Source organism: Balaenoptera ricei, chromosome 13, assembly GCF_028023285.1.
Source record: "Balaenoptera ricei isolate mBalRic1 chromosome 13, mBalRic1.hap2, whole genome shotgun sequence".
NCBI lineage: Eukaryota > Metazoa > Chordata > Mammalia > Artiodactyla > Balaenopteridae > Balaenoptera > Balaenoptera ricei.
In genome coordinates, this window is record NC_082651.1 from 41,471,006 (window position 1) to 41,487,232 (window position 16,227).

At 58.4% G+C, this 16,227-nt stretch overlaps 1 protein-coding gene across 19 annotated transcripts in view; it reads right to left on the bottom strand.

The window, feature by feature from the left end:
* The window catches only part of DYSF (dysferlin), a 231,105-nt gene that overhangs the window by 113,073 nt on the left and 101,805 nt on the right, over positions 1 to 16,227 (bottom strand). For all 19 annotated transcript variants that reach the window (XM_059943014.1, XM_059943011.1, XM_059943010.1 and 16 more), the window contains 8 exons: positions 15,265 to 15,442; positions 14,583 to 14,707; positions 12,525 to 12,631; positions 7,217 to 7,409; positions 5,003 to 5,158; positions 1,310 to 1,441; positions 1,059 to 1,225; positions 151 to 265 (listed from right to left, as the gene is read on the bottom strand). In XM_059943014.1, coding sequence (XP_059798997.1) covers positions 151 to 265; positions 1,059 to 1,225; positions 1,310 to 1,441; positions 5,003 to 5,158; positions 7,217 to 7,409; positions 12,525 to 12,631; positions 14,583 to 14,707; positions 15,265 to 15,442 — 1,173 coding nt within the window. The remainder of the gene's footprint in view (positions 1 to 150; positions 266 to 1,058; positions 1,226 to 1,309; positions 1,442 to 5,002; positions 5,159 to 7,216; positions 7,410 to 12,524; positions 12,632 to 14,582; positions 14,708 to 15,264; positions 15,443 to 16,227) is intronic.

Sequence of the window (16,227 nt, forward strand, 5' to 3'; positions counted from 1 at the left end):
CACTGTCCCTCTGGAAACCAGGGCATGGACGCTGGGGATGTGGGAGCAGGGGAGAACATTCCTCTTCTTTCAGTCACAGGCCCCTCTTGGGCCCAAATGTCCAGGCCTCCAGGAAAGCAGAGCCCACCTGCCCCCAGAGCACCCCCTTACCACGTCCGTGTAGTTGTCGCTCATGTAGATCCACTGGCCTCCAGGGAGCCGGGTCTGGTTCTCAAACACCTCTTCCACGAAGCTCAGGTGGCCCGCATCGGTGTCATGAAGCAGGCTGTGGGCGGCGGCGGGTCAGAGCCTCTGCCGAAGAGATCCCCGGCCATCCACAACCCCCAGCAGAGCACCCCAGAGCCTGAGCCAACCTTCCTGTGTCAGCCTCACCCCAACCAACAACAAGAGACATGAGGGGAGAGAAAGGAGGGGCAGCGAGTCAAGGGGAGACCCAGAGAGACACTTGCAGACAGAAGAGAAAGTCACCACCAAGATAAAGAAAGAGAAAGGGAAGCCAACTGAAGACGTTGAAAACCCAGTGGGTAGTTGAAGCTCAATAGATAGTTGTAGAAAGGTAAAATGTTACCGAGCTATATACTTAAGATTTGAGTACATGACTACAATATATGTTACTCTTCAATTTAAAAAAAAAAAAAAAAAAAACCAAACAAACAGTTGTTGAATATCAACCAAACTGGAAAAGAGAGAGAGGAGAAGGAGGGGGAGATGGCGATGCAGATGGAGAAGGATGAGGCTTTTCTGAGGGGCACTAAAGGAGGGATTAACACGCAGAGAAGGGAGCAGGCTTCCTGTGGTATCTTGGAGGAAAAGGCCGTAACCAGTGGACCACTGGAGGCCAGCTTCGGTTTAATCATAAAGGACTTTCCAATCATTAGAACCCTTCCAGAAAAGAACGCTGCCTCGTGATCCCCCAGTCCCGGGAGAGTTCAAATGGAAGTCACTGTGACCAGTGTGGGGGCAGTGGCAGTAGACAGAGGGATGAATAGAGCCGAGGCCCTTTCAGAGAAATGGCTGGGGCAGACGGGGTCCCCAAGCCCTCCCTGTCCACGACTCACGTCTTCTCTGGACACACAAACCAGTCTCCAGCCCAGGCCCAGCCAGCTGAGGGGCGGAAGCTGTCCTTGGGTAGCTTGATCTTGCCCGTGACGTCAGAAAATTTGGGGTAGGTGAGGCCCGTTGTGCCCCAGTTCCCGACCAGAGCCAGCTTGGTCTGGTTCTCATACTGGAGAGTGAGCAACAGAGAAGTGAGTGGGGCTGCGGTAGCTTTGGGGCCGGGGGTAGGGTGGGCAGGCGGTCAGGCACTCACGGTTTCAGCAAAGACGGAGAGCTTGCCCTCAGCAAACTGGTTGAACTCCTTTTCATCCACAGAGAGCCCGAACCACAGCCTGACCCGAATCTGCACTGGCATCCGGGCTCCGGGCACCCCCTCCGTTGGATACTGGGTAGCAGAGAAGGAGAGAAACCCACAATCCCCTTCAGGGTCAGTATGTCTCGACTTGGGGGAGACTCCAGGCCTGAGCATACCAGCCTGACACCCCATCAGGTACGTGCTCCGTTGGAGGACTTATCAGAATTTCATGGAAGAGGGGTGTATGACTAAGAAACCCCCCCACCGGCCAAGATTCCTTCCCATCACAGGAGAAGACTGCATCCTCCCCATCTAGATGCTCTCTGCAGAGACGAGCCATGTCTAGACCAGGAGCCCCCATTCTCCCCTCTCCCACCACATCCTCATTTCTGTTCTCTTCTAGAATAGCATTCATTGTCCAATGGAACTTTCTGCTACAGTGGAAACGGTTTATATCTGCACAGTCCAATGCACTGACCCCATGTGGCAGTTGAGCCCTTAAAATGTAGCTGGTGTGACTGAGAAACTAAATTTTTAGTTTTATTTAAGTTTAATTAATTTAAATTTAAATAACCACATACGGCTACCGTATTGGATGGTGCAGTTCTAGAACATGTCTTTATAAGAGATAGAAAGGTCTGGGCTTCCCTGGTGGCGCAGTGGTTAAGAATCCGCCTGCCAGTGCAGGCGACACGGGTTCGAGCCCTGGTCCAGGAAGATCCCACATGCCATGGAGCAACTAAGCCCGTGCGCCACAACTACTGAGCCTGCGCTCTAGAGCCCACGAGCCACAATTACTGAAGCCTGTGCACCTAGAGCCTGTGCTCCGCAACAAGAGAAGCCACTGCGATGAGAAGCCCGCGCACCGCAATGAGGAGTAGCCCCCGCTCACCGCAACTAAAGAAAGCTCGCGCGCAGCAACGAAGACCCAAGGCAGCCAAACATAAATTAATTAATTATTTTTTTTTTAAAAAGAGAGATAGAAAGGTCTGAAAGGGGAGGAGGTTAAAGCCTCTCCCTTCATTTTCAGTTTTTTTTTTTTGGTGGGGCGGGGGGTTGGCTGGATGTTAGTGTATCATATGATATCCCTACCCTTTTAAGTGCTTATCAGCCTGTTAACCACTATTCACTGGTCTTCAACTGCTTTTTATCCTGAAACTTTCAGAAGCTCTGCCAAAATGGAATAACCACAACAACCCAACATAAAAAATTTATTCTCCACAACTGCTTCACCATTTGACTGAAATCAAGGGTCAGATATGGCCTGAAGAGCAGAAGTGCCTCACTTTTAGAATAACACACAGTTCTTTAGAGGAAGTAATACATTAACTACCCAGGCTTCATGTGTGTGAGCTTAGAGGAGTGTCTCCCCTGGGACATGGAGCTGAATGAGACGAGAAAGTCTTGGTGGGTTCAGAGGAGGAAAGGGAGGCTGAGCTAAGGGCTCTCTAACTGGTAGAGGAGGCCTGGATCCCCGGAGGGAGAGCCCAGGCCGGGTAAGAGGATCAGCAAGGGGTGTCATGGCAAGGCATCAACAGTCTCACCCTTCATCCAGCCTCTCTGCCTTTGCTTCATCCTCGGTGAAGCCTGGAGGAGCCCCTGACCCCAAGTGTCACCCCCCAGAAACCTCCCCATGACTGTTCACTTCAGTGTCCTCTCTCCTGGGGTGGTTAGCAGCCTTTTCCCCTCCAAACCACCAGCCCCAGGGAGATGGCAGGAATGCCTGACCCCCCTTTCTCCCTCCGCCCCCAGTCTCTCCCCTGCCCTCCCCCAGACAGGGCCAGCCTGCTGGACCCAAAATAGCAACAGCAAATAAAGAAATGTCTAGTTTGGGGCTCCTCTCCCTCTCTGCTGGTGCTCATTTTTTCCAACTTTGGTTTAAGTTAAGAAACACCAATGTTTTCTTGGTCTCTGCTTGCTGCCAACATTTTTGTAGAGCTTGCTCAGGAGCTACTGGCGGGGCTCATAAACTCAGTGGGGAAGACTTCGAGAAACAATCCTATATCTTTTTTTTTTTTTTTCCTTGCTCGGGATCAGGGAAATTTTTCAGTTTGCATTTCCCCGAGGCTGCAGGGCCAAGAGGTCAGAGACTGATCCCGTTCACGGGCATCCACCGGGCCCACTCCTGCAGCCCCACCTCCCCTGTAGCCTGACGGCCCTCCCTAGTTAACCCCATTCAGATGTGGCCGCTCCTTGACTTCCTTTCCCATCTGCCCTACCAGGCAAGGAGCTGGCTTGGGAGGGAGGAAAGCAGCATGCTAGGAGGTTACGATCTCACAAGGAACATGCCCGAGGTGGGAGGGACGCCCCCGCCCTCTTTCTAGGCAAAGCCGGCTCTCCTCTGAAGTACCAATGACCCAAACGCAGATATCTGATCATCCCTGGCCCTGCGCTGGCCTCCAGTCATGGTGCTGGTAGAGCCTCCTCTCCCCAGGGGGCAAAGGAGCTCCCCAGAAGGAAAAAGGGAGAAGAGGAGAAAAACACTGATATTCATTGATCACCTAGTTCCAGCCAGACCCTTGACTTGTGTTACCTAATTCCATCCTCAAAATTGTGATCAGGGCAGCCCGATCTTTGTTTTATAGGTGGGAAAACAGCATTCAGAGAGGCTAGACAATCTGCCCAAGACCACACAGGATTCCAGCCAGCCCTGCAACCTGTCCGCACGCTCCGGGCCTTTGAAACCTGTCTCCTCTGCCCACTTCAGGGGGCAGCAAGAATGACTGGTCAGGGTACGAATGGGTCGATCAATAGCCACTCAGAGGTTCGAGGCTCAGGTTAGTCCACAGTGACTTCATGGAAGAGGTGAGATGGAAGGAGGTCCTGGTGTGGATGGGAAGAGAGACGTGGGAAGGGAGGGTTGAAAGCCAGGCAGTTTACTATGCCAGCGGAGCCATCTGGAGTCAGCCATGCGTGGTGAGGGACGGCCCTCCCCACGGGACGCTCCCCTGGGCCGCGAGAGCCACAGCTCAGATTTCCCCGAACTGTGTCCCGACCAAGCAGCCTGGGCTCTGTGTCCCCACATGAACCCAGAGAGGAGGACGGGGGCCTCCAGGCACCTGCTCACTTCCCTGTTACCCACCCCCCCAAGGCTGAGAGAAGATGGCGGGAGGACAAAGAGCAGGAGAGGTGGGGCGGGGTGACTGGAGGGACAGATTACCTGCTCCCAGATCTCTGATGGAGCAGAGCCATAGGCACAGCCAGTGCCCAGACCCCAGCCTTCCCCCGGGGAGGAACCTGAACCCACGTGTGGCTCCACCTGAAGCCAAACCCTCGGGAGGGGGGAGGGGGGAGGGGGGAGGCAAGTCTGTGCCCGGGCTCCTACAGGCTGGTGGTGGGAGCTGAGGGCTGAGCCCCCCGACCAGGGAGCTGGCTGGAGGGGAGCACAGCCTCGGGAGTCAGCCCCTCCTTCGTTCCCAGCACCCCTGGTTCCAATTCTCACCTGCTCCCTTTCCAGACCAGGTGCATGGGGTCTAGGGACTTTGTGGGGAGAGGGGAGAAGGGAAGTCTTTTTATGCAAGCCCTCGGTCCCTTCCAAGAGCAGAGTCTAAAAACTCGGAGTCTGACAGAGAACAGGAGGGGAGACAGAAGGAGCGCAGACCACCCTGGGGGTGAGAAAGTATGACCATGACTTAAGGAGAAACAACCCACTTTCAGAAACATCGTCTGCAGCTTTCCACAATTCTTGCCACAGTAGCTGGTGCCCCGTCGGGAGAAGAGGACCTCATGGGCGGGCACCCGCTGGTACGCCACCCGCTTGTCACCCTGCAGCATCCAGATGACGATGTCAGGCAGGCTGTTCTGGGGCTGGAGAGAGGGTGGCAGTCAGGGTGGAGATGGTACCGCCCAGCCCACACCCTCAGCCCCTCTCCCCAGGCCTCTCCTCCCAGCTCCCACCCGCAGCCGCCCCCTTGACCTCCCAGGGCTGGCGGGGCACCCCTGTCTTCAGCAGCTCTGAGCCCCCAGGGGTAGGGCGCCAGGCTGCCCCTGGCTCACACAAGGAGCCCGCCAGGAATTCACTAAGCTGGGTTCACGTTTTCTAGGAAGAGACACTCCTGCCTGGAGCCCCAAGTCCTTAGATCCCCTCCACTGGGGGGGTAGATAGAGGCTCCCGGTGGGGAGACATCGGAGGATCTGATTTGACCCTAGAGATGACATTACACTTAAGGTGTCACCCCCTTCCTCACCCCTGAGAGCAGAAGCGAATCCACAGAAGGGGTGCGCCTTCCCAGAGGACACACGATCCCTCCTCCCTCTAACAGCGGGGACCCTGGGGGTCTGGCCCTTTTCTGGGCCTGCTGACACTGGGCTCTGAAAATGGTGACTAGCCCAGACTGCAGGACCCTTGAGCCCCTCCGAGCCTCTAGGCGTGAGAACTGCTCCCAGCTGCCACGCTCAGGAGAGGCGGCCAGTTGGCTAAGCCCATCTGCTCCCAAGGCTGTTGAGCGGTGTGGTCAGCGGGGCGGGGCTGGGTCTCGAAGCCAGGCTCCTGCTGAGAGCTGATGGCTGGCACCCTCTCTCAACACCTCCTAGGCTGTGTCACTTCATCCCTACAGCAAGCCCAGAGGCAGGCACAGGTGAGGAAATTCAGGCTCAAAGAAGTTAGGAACCAGGGTTTTCTGATTCCAAGTGTATGTTTCTAACCATGATACCAAGGGTTCTCAAAGTGTGGTCCCTAGAGCAGCCACAGCACCACCTGGAAACTCAGTGGAAATGCAGATTCTCAGGCCCCATCCCAGACATGTGGGATCAGGTGGGGCTTGTACCCTGTCTTAACAAGCCCTTCGGGGGATTCTGACACACACTCCAATTTGAGGAAGGCTCTCTCTGGTTTCCCTCACAGTCCATAGCACCCGTTTCACCTTAACCACTCCCAGCCATAACACAATCTGCGTGAGAGCTCCGGGGTCTGGGCCAAGACGTGGAAGGCAGCCTGTGACCCGCCCAAGGGGATGGTCCACAGCCACTGCCAGGGGTCGTCCTGGGGCTGAGCGACACAGTGGCCCCCAGGTAACCGGCCACACGTCCAAGGCCCCGCTTGGGGACGAGCCAAAGCTGACTCTCAGGGACCAACATTTCAGGCTGCTTCCCCCCCTGAGCACCCCTTCCACCTCCTGGACCCCCTTCTCCCCTTCAGCAAGTCGCTCCTCCAGAAGCCACTCGCAGGCCCTGCCCTTCTCTGCACACTCCTTCTGGGGAGATCCTTCCTCACCATCCCTCTCCCTGGGGGTCCCAGGTGGCTCTGGCCAGGGTGGGCAGCAGCTGTGTCCACCTGTGACACATGAGCAGACCTTTCTCCTCATTCTGGACAAATCTGCGGCCCGCCTGCTTCCCTGCAGAGCTGGATGGGGGCAGAGGGGTCAGGGTGTAGATGCAGAGTTACTGCAGGTGCAGCCGCCTCAGGCCTGGGGCTCAGGGGCATCCAGAAGGGCAGGAAACACAGGGTCCCATGAGAGGCAGGTTTGAGGCCAGGGGTAGACAGGTTGGTGAGGAGAAGGAGTTGGGTCCCTGGGGGAGCAGCCCCTGGCACTGAACCTAGAGCCGGGAGCCCTGGATTCTGGCCCCAGCTCTGTCTCTGACGTACTTTGGCAGCATTTATTAAGCACATTTATCGAGCACATTTGGGGGCATATATCGAGCACCTACTAAATGCCAGGCTCTGCTGGGCCCTACAACACCCAGTATCCCGTTGCATCCTCTGGCCTCCTTCTGTGAATGGGGACACGGAGGCTCAGAGAGGTTAAGTCACCTGCCCAAGGTTACCCAGCAATGGAGCCAGTGTGGATCACGGTCCAGACATTCCCCACGTCCCTCCCAGTTCTGACACTCCAGGCAGGAAGGAAGGCCCCTCTCAGGGTCAGCTACCTCATCTGCCAGGGCACGGAGACGCAGGAGCCAGTCCTCAGCCTGCTCCAGGGCGGCGGGGAGTTCACTGTGGCCGAGCTTCAGGGCCTGGGCCGCCTCAGTGATCTGGCTCAGGTGACGGGTGCGCAGGCGGTACAGGTAGTGGTCCAGGTGGGTGGCGGAGGGCGTCTCTTGGACATTACCCAGGGGTTGGCTGTGACGGACAGACAGACGGCATGTGCCCGACGAGCAGGAGCCCGGCGCTCACCCAGGCCCAGGTGCAGGCAAGCACGTACACACGTGTGCACAGGCCCCCCCAACGGGCCTCACACCCTCAGCCTGCCTGCTGGCTGCGGCGTGTGCCCTGGGTGCCTCCTCCAGCCATCTCCTCCATGAAACCTGCTGCAGCCACACTGGCCAGTATGCCTCCTGCTCTGAAGCGCCCCAGCCCTTTATTCTGGGGCTGCCTGTCTGGAACCTATCCTCAAGCCTCCAGTCGTGTGAGTCCCCTCTGCCCACCTGACTGCACGTCCCCAGAGGCCCAGTGGGTCCCTCCCTGCCCCCGGCGCCCTCCTAGAGCAGAGGCGCAAGCACTAAGTTGCCTTTGGCTGAAGCGAATCCATTCTGTTGTACGCACACGTTCTTCAAGAAGGAAATTTATGGACCCCTGACAAGCCACTGCAGACGCTGTGGGGAGGCCGGCAGCCAGCAGTACAGATGTGTCGACCCAGGGCGGCCGCACAACACCCCTCCCAGAACCCTCTGCTTTGGGAAGCCTCTGGAGAGGAGCTGGGGGTACACGCAGTCCCAGAAACACAGCCTTAGGCCTCCAGTCGGGGGGTTGGGCTTAAACTCAACCTCATTTAGAGGCGAAGAACTCTGACCACCCCCATCCAAAGGATGGGCTCCCTCTCCGGGAGCTCCCTAAAAGCCCTTTATGTGGCTCCCCCTGGCCATACGAAGCCCCGGGGTCAGTGAGTGCACACGCAAGGGTCACACAGGATGGAGTGGGGTGGGTGGGGGCGTCTGTGCTCTTCCTCACCAGGCAGGACCCTCTAGATCATGCCTGCTGGAGGGTAGGGGGGCTGCCCCCCCCGCCCCCCGCTAAGCCCCTGACTCCCAAACAGGACATCAGTCAGGCCCGCTCGCTCGCCACATCTGCTGCCCCACCTCACGCTCCCCGCCCCACAGTGTCTCGGCTCCCGGCTCCCGGCTGATTTATTTTTCTGCCAATTTCCCCGAGCTATGCAGAACCAATTACCGCCGAGTGCAGCGGCACCGCCGCCGCCAGATACACCACTCTGGCAGGCCCTCGGCGCACTACATTTTTCCTGTTATTTTTTTTAATTGAATTTTTAGGGTGGGGGGAGCAGTACGCAAACTCCATCTCGGGAAACTTAAGCTCCGGGGCCTGTCTCAGGTCACGTACTGCACACCCCGTAGTAATATAATATTTACTGCCCCGAGGGTGCCTCGGATGGGGCTGCCCCAGGCCAGGAGAGGGGCGGCCTCCATCCCCAGCCCACTCGAACGCGGCGGAGGGGCATGTTCGGTGCGTGAAGGGGGGCCTGGGCCAGAGTCCTGGGCTGGGCCTGCTGGGAAGGGGGCGTGAGTGGGCCTGAGGGTGGGGGCAGGCGGGTCTGGAGTGGGATATGGGGAGGCAAGCCAACCAGGGTGATTTATGCTCCCGGCCTGGGTCGGGAGCTGAGAGGGACTGCCGTGCAGACCACCAGAGGCAGACGTTCACAGAGGCTACCAGCCCAGCCAAGACTCCCCAAGAAACAGCCGGGACCCGTAACTGCCACAGACAAGATGTCTCAGCCCTTTCTCGCCCCCAAAAAGCCCAAAACAGGGTACAGAAAGAAAGGGAGACCTGGGAGAGGAGGCTAGATGACACTGCCCCAACCTCAAGCAGGGGCAGTCGCCCTGCCAACCCTGGCTGACTTGGAAATGGCAGGCGGGCCCCGGGCAGGGCTCAGCCTAGGCTGGGAGCAGAGCTGGGCTGCTCGCAAGGTTGCTGCCTGCCCCTGCGGTGAGTGGGTGCCTTTATCAGGGACAGCCGCCTGGGAGCGGACAGTGTCCAGCCTGAAAGATAAACTGGCCGCTGGTTCATTCATTTCACTCCCCACGAGCAACAGCTCTGCTGGTCCTGGCTGGAGGCCGGGTCCAGGGATGAGACCCAGCCCTGCCCTCAGGGAGCCCCTGGAACAGACAAGCAAGCAAGCTAGATCCCCCTGAGCAGCCTCAGAGTCTGGAGTCCTTCCTGGAGGAAGTGGCCTCAAGCTGCACTGACAGGGCCAGCGGGAGCTAGCGAGGCCAAGAAGGGCAGGAAGGGCGTTCTGGCCGAAGGAGCAGTATGTGCACAAGACAAAGGCTCAGAGGCACGTGGGAGTTGGCTGGAGGGAGGTGGGGTGGGGGGGTGAGCCAGCACAGAGGCTCCGACGGGCTAGAGGGTAAGACTGCTGAGGTCCAGAAGGCAGGCAGTGGGGACAGAGAGGCCCATCCATCAGAGGAGAGCTGCAGCTTTTCCTAAAGGCAACAGGAGCCACCGCAGGGCTGAAGTCAAAGTGGCACGGCAGAGTTTTAGGAAGATCACAGAGAATGAATTGGATGTGCTGGTGGACACCCAGGTGGAGATGTGCAGCTGGCCGTTGGGTCCGTGGGTTGAGAGATGAGAGGAGAAGGCTGACCCGGAAGAAAAGAGTGGGCGCCCCTGGCCAGGGGGAGAGGGGCTCCCAGGGAGATGATGAGGCAGGAAGGGGTCTGACCAAATGAAGGACACTGATGGTGGATGTTGGGCAGGGGCTGGCTGGAGGAATGGGTGACAGCCAGGTCATCTATGGCAAGCTGGCTCATGTCCCCCATGCCCAGCTGCCCTGCTATCAGCTGTGACGCTCAGCACAGAGCCGGCCAGGGGCGGGGGTGTAAGCTCTCTTGCTGCGGCCCCAGGGCTATTAGTGGCCTCAGGTGGTGCCAAAGGAACTGGTCCTGAGGCCCAGTGTTCTCCCCAGAGAGCCATGCATGTACTCCTGAGGGGATGGGACCCTCCTCACAAGCCCTTGACCTGGGACCCGGGCTCCCCAGGAGGGCCCTGGCCACCATCTACCCCCAGGAGAATGATTCAAGGGGACCAGGCTTTGGCATAAGCATTTTTAGCCAAGTCCGCCAAGAACATAGCCCTGAGAGAGCGGAGTGACAGCCCAAGACTTGGGACCCACCCATCTCAGATGTTTCAGGCACCGCAGACCTGCCAAGGCCCACACCACACATGAGTCACAAGGAGAGCGCAATGAACCGAGAGCTGGGGCCCACCCTCTGCACCCGAGGCTGTCAGGCCGGGCAGTGGGGCACAGCCAGTCATTCTGCAGCCCTCCCTGCTGACCGCACCCCCGTGTGCCCCTCTAGCCTCACTCTGACCTCTGACCTCCAGACCACAGATGCCCACAGGCACCTGCCACTCAACATGGCCAGCCCTGAACTCCTCATCCTCCCCCAAACCTGCTTTTCTCCCGCTGACTCCCTCCAGAAGCGGCTCTGCTCTCCACCCACCTGCTCTGGCCAGAGCCAGGGAATCACTCTGGACCATTCCTTGGGCCCTCACACTCCATCCACCATCAAAGCCTGTCTAGTACAGAGCAGCACAGCGAGGGGGCTCAGCCCCTTCCTAGAGGCCTGAATCTGGGCAATTCACCTCTCCATGCCTCAGTTTCCTCATCTGTAAAATGTGGATCATTCTACTTCCTACCTCATGAGATGTTTATGATTAGCTAATACATGTGAAATTCTCAGAACAGCACCTGGCGCAGAAAGTGCTCCTTATGAGGCTGTTACCACCATGATGCCTCCTGAAGAGTCCACGCTGCCCTCTGCTTCTCTCACCCCATGTCCCCACGTCGCTGCCCTCTGCTTCTCTCACTCCACGGCCCCGTGTCCCTGCCTTGGGTGAAGCCTTCGTCCGGTCGCCCCTCATCACCACCCCCAGCCCACCTCTTACGCTGCAGCAGGAGTGAGCGTCTGAATCCCGGGGATCCCTGTGCCCCAACAGCCCCAGGGCTGAGCTTGCCTTAGCAAACCCTGGAGGTCTGTCGCCCTGCAGCCCCAGGAGGCAGCAGGCATTTTGGGCTCCTGCGCCTGTGCCCGGCAGTCCGCGCCCCAAAGGCTGACTCCTTCCCCTCCGGAGTTCACGTAGGGCGTCCCCTCCTCCAGGAAGCGTCTCTGATTTTGATTTGAGTAAGATGCACCTGCTCTGAGCTACTAGGGCACATGCCTCAAGCCCCCAACACACTTTCCTTCATTTGCTCACTTCTGCCTCGTCACCCCCAGGAGGGCTTGAGGCAGGGTCATTTCTGATAAAGGTGCACTTCCCAACTGGGGTACAAAGGGCCAGAGGGGTACTGTGGCAGGCAGCCACGGTCACGGATTCCTGATTCGCAGCATGAAGGCATTTCTCATGCATTCCCGACAGGGGCTGGGACGATAAGATTTAGAGGGGGCATAGAATACATTTGCATATATTTACACTTAATCCCATAGAAAGTAGAAAGACGGCTGTTTATTATTAAGTCCATTTAATAGCTGGGAAAACTGAGGTCCAGAGAAGTGAAGTTGCCCAAAGCCACAAAGGTGGTTAATGGGATGAGAATCTAAATCTCCTCACGTTTCTTCTTCTCAATAATAATTACAGCTACCGTTTATTAAATACTTCCTAAGGGCCAGGCATTTTGCTTGTGTGATATTATAAAGCAGTTATTCTTAATGTCAGGTTGAAGATGAGGAAAGCAAGGTCCAGAGCAGGTGAGTGGTGAGCTCCAAATCACCCAGCTGTGGAGGAGACGCTCAGATGCTCCCCCTTCTGCCGGGGCCCCGGGACCCGGAGCCCCCCCCATTCTCCTTCACCCCCCCAGCGCCCCCTTTTCCTGAAGGTGACAATCAGCCGTGTTAATAGAAGGCTAAACAGAAACTGTGGTCCCCGACATGGCCTTGGGGGAAGGAGGGGTGCCGTCACTCCCACCAGCCAGCTCCTCCTGGAGATTCCATCAGGGAAATAAGAGGTCGGGGATCAGAGACACAATGCTCCCCATTCAGGTGAGCCTGGCCGCCCCGGGCCCACAGCTGCCGCCGCTGCAGGGAGATTTATGACCTGCTCTAAATGTCACCTTTTCAACTCCCCGCGCTGGCTCCACCACCTTTGGACTCAGCATGGGCTGGACTGCCGGCCAAGCGTGGCTGGGGAGACGTGCAGTCGCTCACCACCACACACGACCACTCCCGGGGAAAGGGCCCGGCCGGGCCAGGAGGGGAGGGCGCGTGGGTGCCAGGCACCCCCTACCTGCAGCCCGCGATGAGCTCATCCATCAACCGAGCCACCAGGGAGTCCACGTCCTCGGCAGAGCGCTGCGCCTTCAGGGCCAAGTGGACCTGCTCCAGGCCGGCTTCCTGTGGAACGGGCAGGCAGGGGTTGGGAGGGTCACCGTGGGACAGACCCTTAACCCCAGGCACTGTCACCACAGCCCGGTCCCACCAAAACGAGAGAACGGTTAGAGCCAAGAAGGCAGAGCCCAGACCCCACAGACCAGCAACTGTCTTGGCTCAAGAAGCTTCCAGGATTCCCCACACCAAACAGATCCAAATTCCCAAGCCTGGGACTCCCACCCCACGGGCTCTCCACGGGTCCCCGTCAAGCCAGGTCTAAGGTCTCACAGGCAAGTGACCTTGGAGCTGGCTCCACTTCCCCACCTGGCACCCTCTCTCCTTTCCAAATCCTGCCACCCAAGCAGGCTTGGATCCCTCCTCCTTCCTTCAGGAGCACTCAGACAACCTGCAATAACGGGGCTGCCCTCTCCAAACTCCTGTGGCCAAGTCGTGCCCCAGTTGCATCTGGTCTCCTCCATGGAGCTCTCCTCCCTGGGCCTCAGGCCTGAGCTGGGAGGCGGAGATCTCTCACGGGACACCCCTCAGGCCAAAGACTTGCCCCTCAGTCCCCCACCCCCTTCCCCACCTCAACCTTCCTGAGCGTGTGCCGTGTGCTGCACCCTGGGACTACCATGCTGGGGACAGACAGGCCCTGGAAGGATTAGCCAACCCCTGCCCGCAGGGAACGGCTTGGAGAGAACAGCTGGCCCAGAAGATGCTGGACTTGCACAGCATCGACTCCGACTTCTCCCAAACCGGGTATGGGCTGGTCCCCTCCCTTCCACAGAGCTGTGGGTCTCAGGGAAAGTGTGGTTCACCACGGCCCCTGACCGGGGCCTGCATCCCCTCCCAGACACTCTAAAATGTCCTTTCCACTTTCCCTCCTCACTGTGCTCCCCTCCTCCACCTGCCCAAGCCTCTCCAACCCCCTTTCCTCCACCCTGCTGCCCCTCGCAGGCCCCAGCAGCATGGCCACGCCTGCTTCCCCATGTCCCCAGGGGCCACACACCTCGCGGGTGAGCCTCCGCCCCAGGCACACACAGAAAGGGCTGGGGACCACCACCAGGATTGCCCCACCCTGGTCTCTACACCTCTGCCCACTTTGATTCTCCTCCGCTCCCTGGCCAAGCACCAGGCCTGCAACTCCCAGCCTCCACCATTAACCCCCGGCCACATCCAAGACAGGACCCATCACCTGACCTCGTAGAGCCTGTTCTTCTCCCCAGCTTCCCAATTCCTCAGCCACCGGAGTCCTTCCTCACAGCCCCTCCTCCCCAATTCAACAGACCACCAAGTCCTGGCAGCTCAAGTCCTTCAGTTTTTCCCCTGAGGTCAGCTCCTTCCCAGAGCCAAATCATGCCCCCCTGGACCCCTGCAAGGACATCCTAACCAGCTCCCAACTCCCCTCACTGGACGCGGCCCCCCTGCTGCCACGCGATGCCTTCCTGCTGCTCCTCGGCCCCTCTCCCCTCCGGGCCCCCCTCCCTAGGGGCTCCTGGAGCGTCACCAGAATGTGAGTTTGAGTCTCTGCAGGAGGGGGTGGGTGAACCCACACTCCGCTTTACTAAGCTGACTCGCAAAGGCAGGCACAGCATCCTGTTGATGTCTACCCTCTAGCTAGAAGTTTCCAGCACAATTCTTGCTGTGGCAAGAGTCAAAGGCAAGGCACTTGATGAACGAATGAATGAAGGAATGAATGGGTGGTGTCTCTGTCCTCTGCTCCCAGCTCGGTTTCTCTCAGCTTTTTCTCTGTGCTACCTCCTACATCAGACTGGGGGCGCCCCCAGGGCTGTGCTCCCTCCCTCTCCTCTATTCCCAGTAGGCAGGACAGGATCACAAGCCCGGCCTGGTCAGGTTTCAGGGGACCCCCAGGCACCATGAGGTCTGCAGGCTTAGCGCCCACGGAAGCAGGTCTGAAGACACCCACCAGGGGTGCGTGCACAGGCTATGGTGGGCGGGGCCCGCTTCCACTCACCAGCCGGTCGGCGATCCTAAGCAGCTGGTTCTGAGCCTCGACTCTGTGGCTGATGTCCTCCCAGTAGGATGACAGCACCACCACGGGCTTCACGTTGCCCCAGGGTAAGTAGTAGTAGTGGCATCCTGGAAGGACCCAAGGGCCTGGTGCTGAGCCGGGAGCGGAGTGGTGCGGGGACCGAGGGGAGGACGGATGCGAGCACCTGCTCCCCCACTGAGAACTCCCGTGGATAGCCGTGGCGCGGCCAGTATCCCCCAGTGCCCAGACAAGGTGCCAGAGTTCCCTTCCCGCGTGGAACAGGTAGCTGCCGCCCTCATTAGGGCTCCTTAACACATCAAAACCGAGGGGCTGTTAGAAGGGCCCTGGGAATCCCACACTCTCCGAAATCTCTATGCCAAGCCCGCAGCCGCCATGTGATAACTGACCGCCACAAGTCAGGATCAATGCCGACCGCTGCTGGCTTCGAGAGCCCAGTCTATGGGTCCCAGCAGGGATGCACCTGGGGATGAGCAGGGGGAGGCGGCACGGGGGGCAGCAAACCAGGGGGTCCCCCAAACAGGTGTGCCCAGGGCCAGAGCCTTTGGGCGAGCCTCCAGCAGCTTTCCCCAGGGGGCAGGATTTAGGGCTCAGCCCCCTGCGCAGTGGTCTGGGTCCCAGCCAGGCGCGTGGTCTCTGGCCTCACCATCAAAGACCGCCCGGCTGTACTGGGTGGTGGAGGCCAGTGGCAGGCAGGTCGTGTCGAACTTGTTCCCGTAGTTCCCGATGCTGACCTCAAACTGGACTGCGTCGTCAACGTCCTGCAGCATGGTGGCCGAGTAGAAGGCGGCAAAGAGCGAGTATTTGCGCCTCCGGAGGTATTTCTGGGGGCAGAGAGGGCAGCGGCGGGGTCAGGGGGAGGAGGGGAGAAGACACCAGCATGGGGAGGGGTCACATGTCTGGCAGGCCCCGGCCATGCCTGGCACCCAATAAATCCTGGCTGGACGGATGGGTGGCAAGTGGTCCAGCTCTGCACCACAGCCCAGATTTGGTCAGTAACTGAGCAAACACATTCCAGGCCTGTGTGTTTGGCCATGTTCCTCTAATAAGGTCCACGCCTCCAAGGTCATGCTGCTCCTTGATCCAAACAAACAGCGATGGCACCGCCACCCCGGGGAGCCTGGTCTCCCGCATCTGCTGTTCAGAAGGGGCCGAAGGCTCTAACCCACCATGCCCCCACCCAGAAAACCCACCCTGCACCACTCAGGCTCTCCACCATGCCAGCCAGCTCTGCAGCAGCGCAGGGTGCCACGTGCGTGGGGTGAATGAATACCATTGTCCCCTCTGGGCATCGGGCACGGGGCTGAGGACATGGCAGGCACTCAACCACACACCCCAGCCTGAACCAAGGTGACTTTACGATCCCCTTTGCAGAAGGCAGAGAGAAGAGGGATTATACGACTATGCTTTTAGATAATGTACACAGTGATAAGAGCTAACACTTACTGAGTGCTTACTGCATGCAGGTATGAATTACTTTAATTCTCACAACAATCTTATGAGGTGAATATAATTATTACCCCCACTTTACACATAGGGAAACTGATACAACAGCTAGGTGGTCAAGTCAGAACTCAAACCAGCACAGTCTGACTACAGGGTCTGAAAG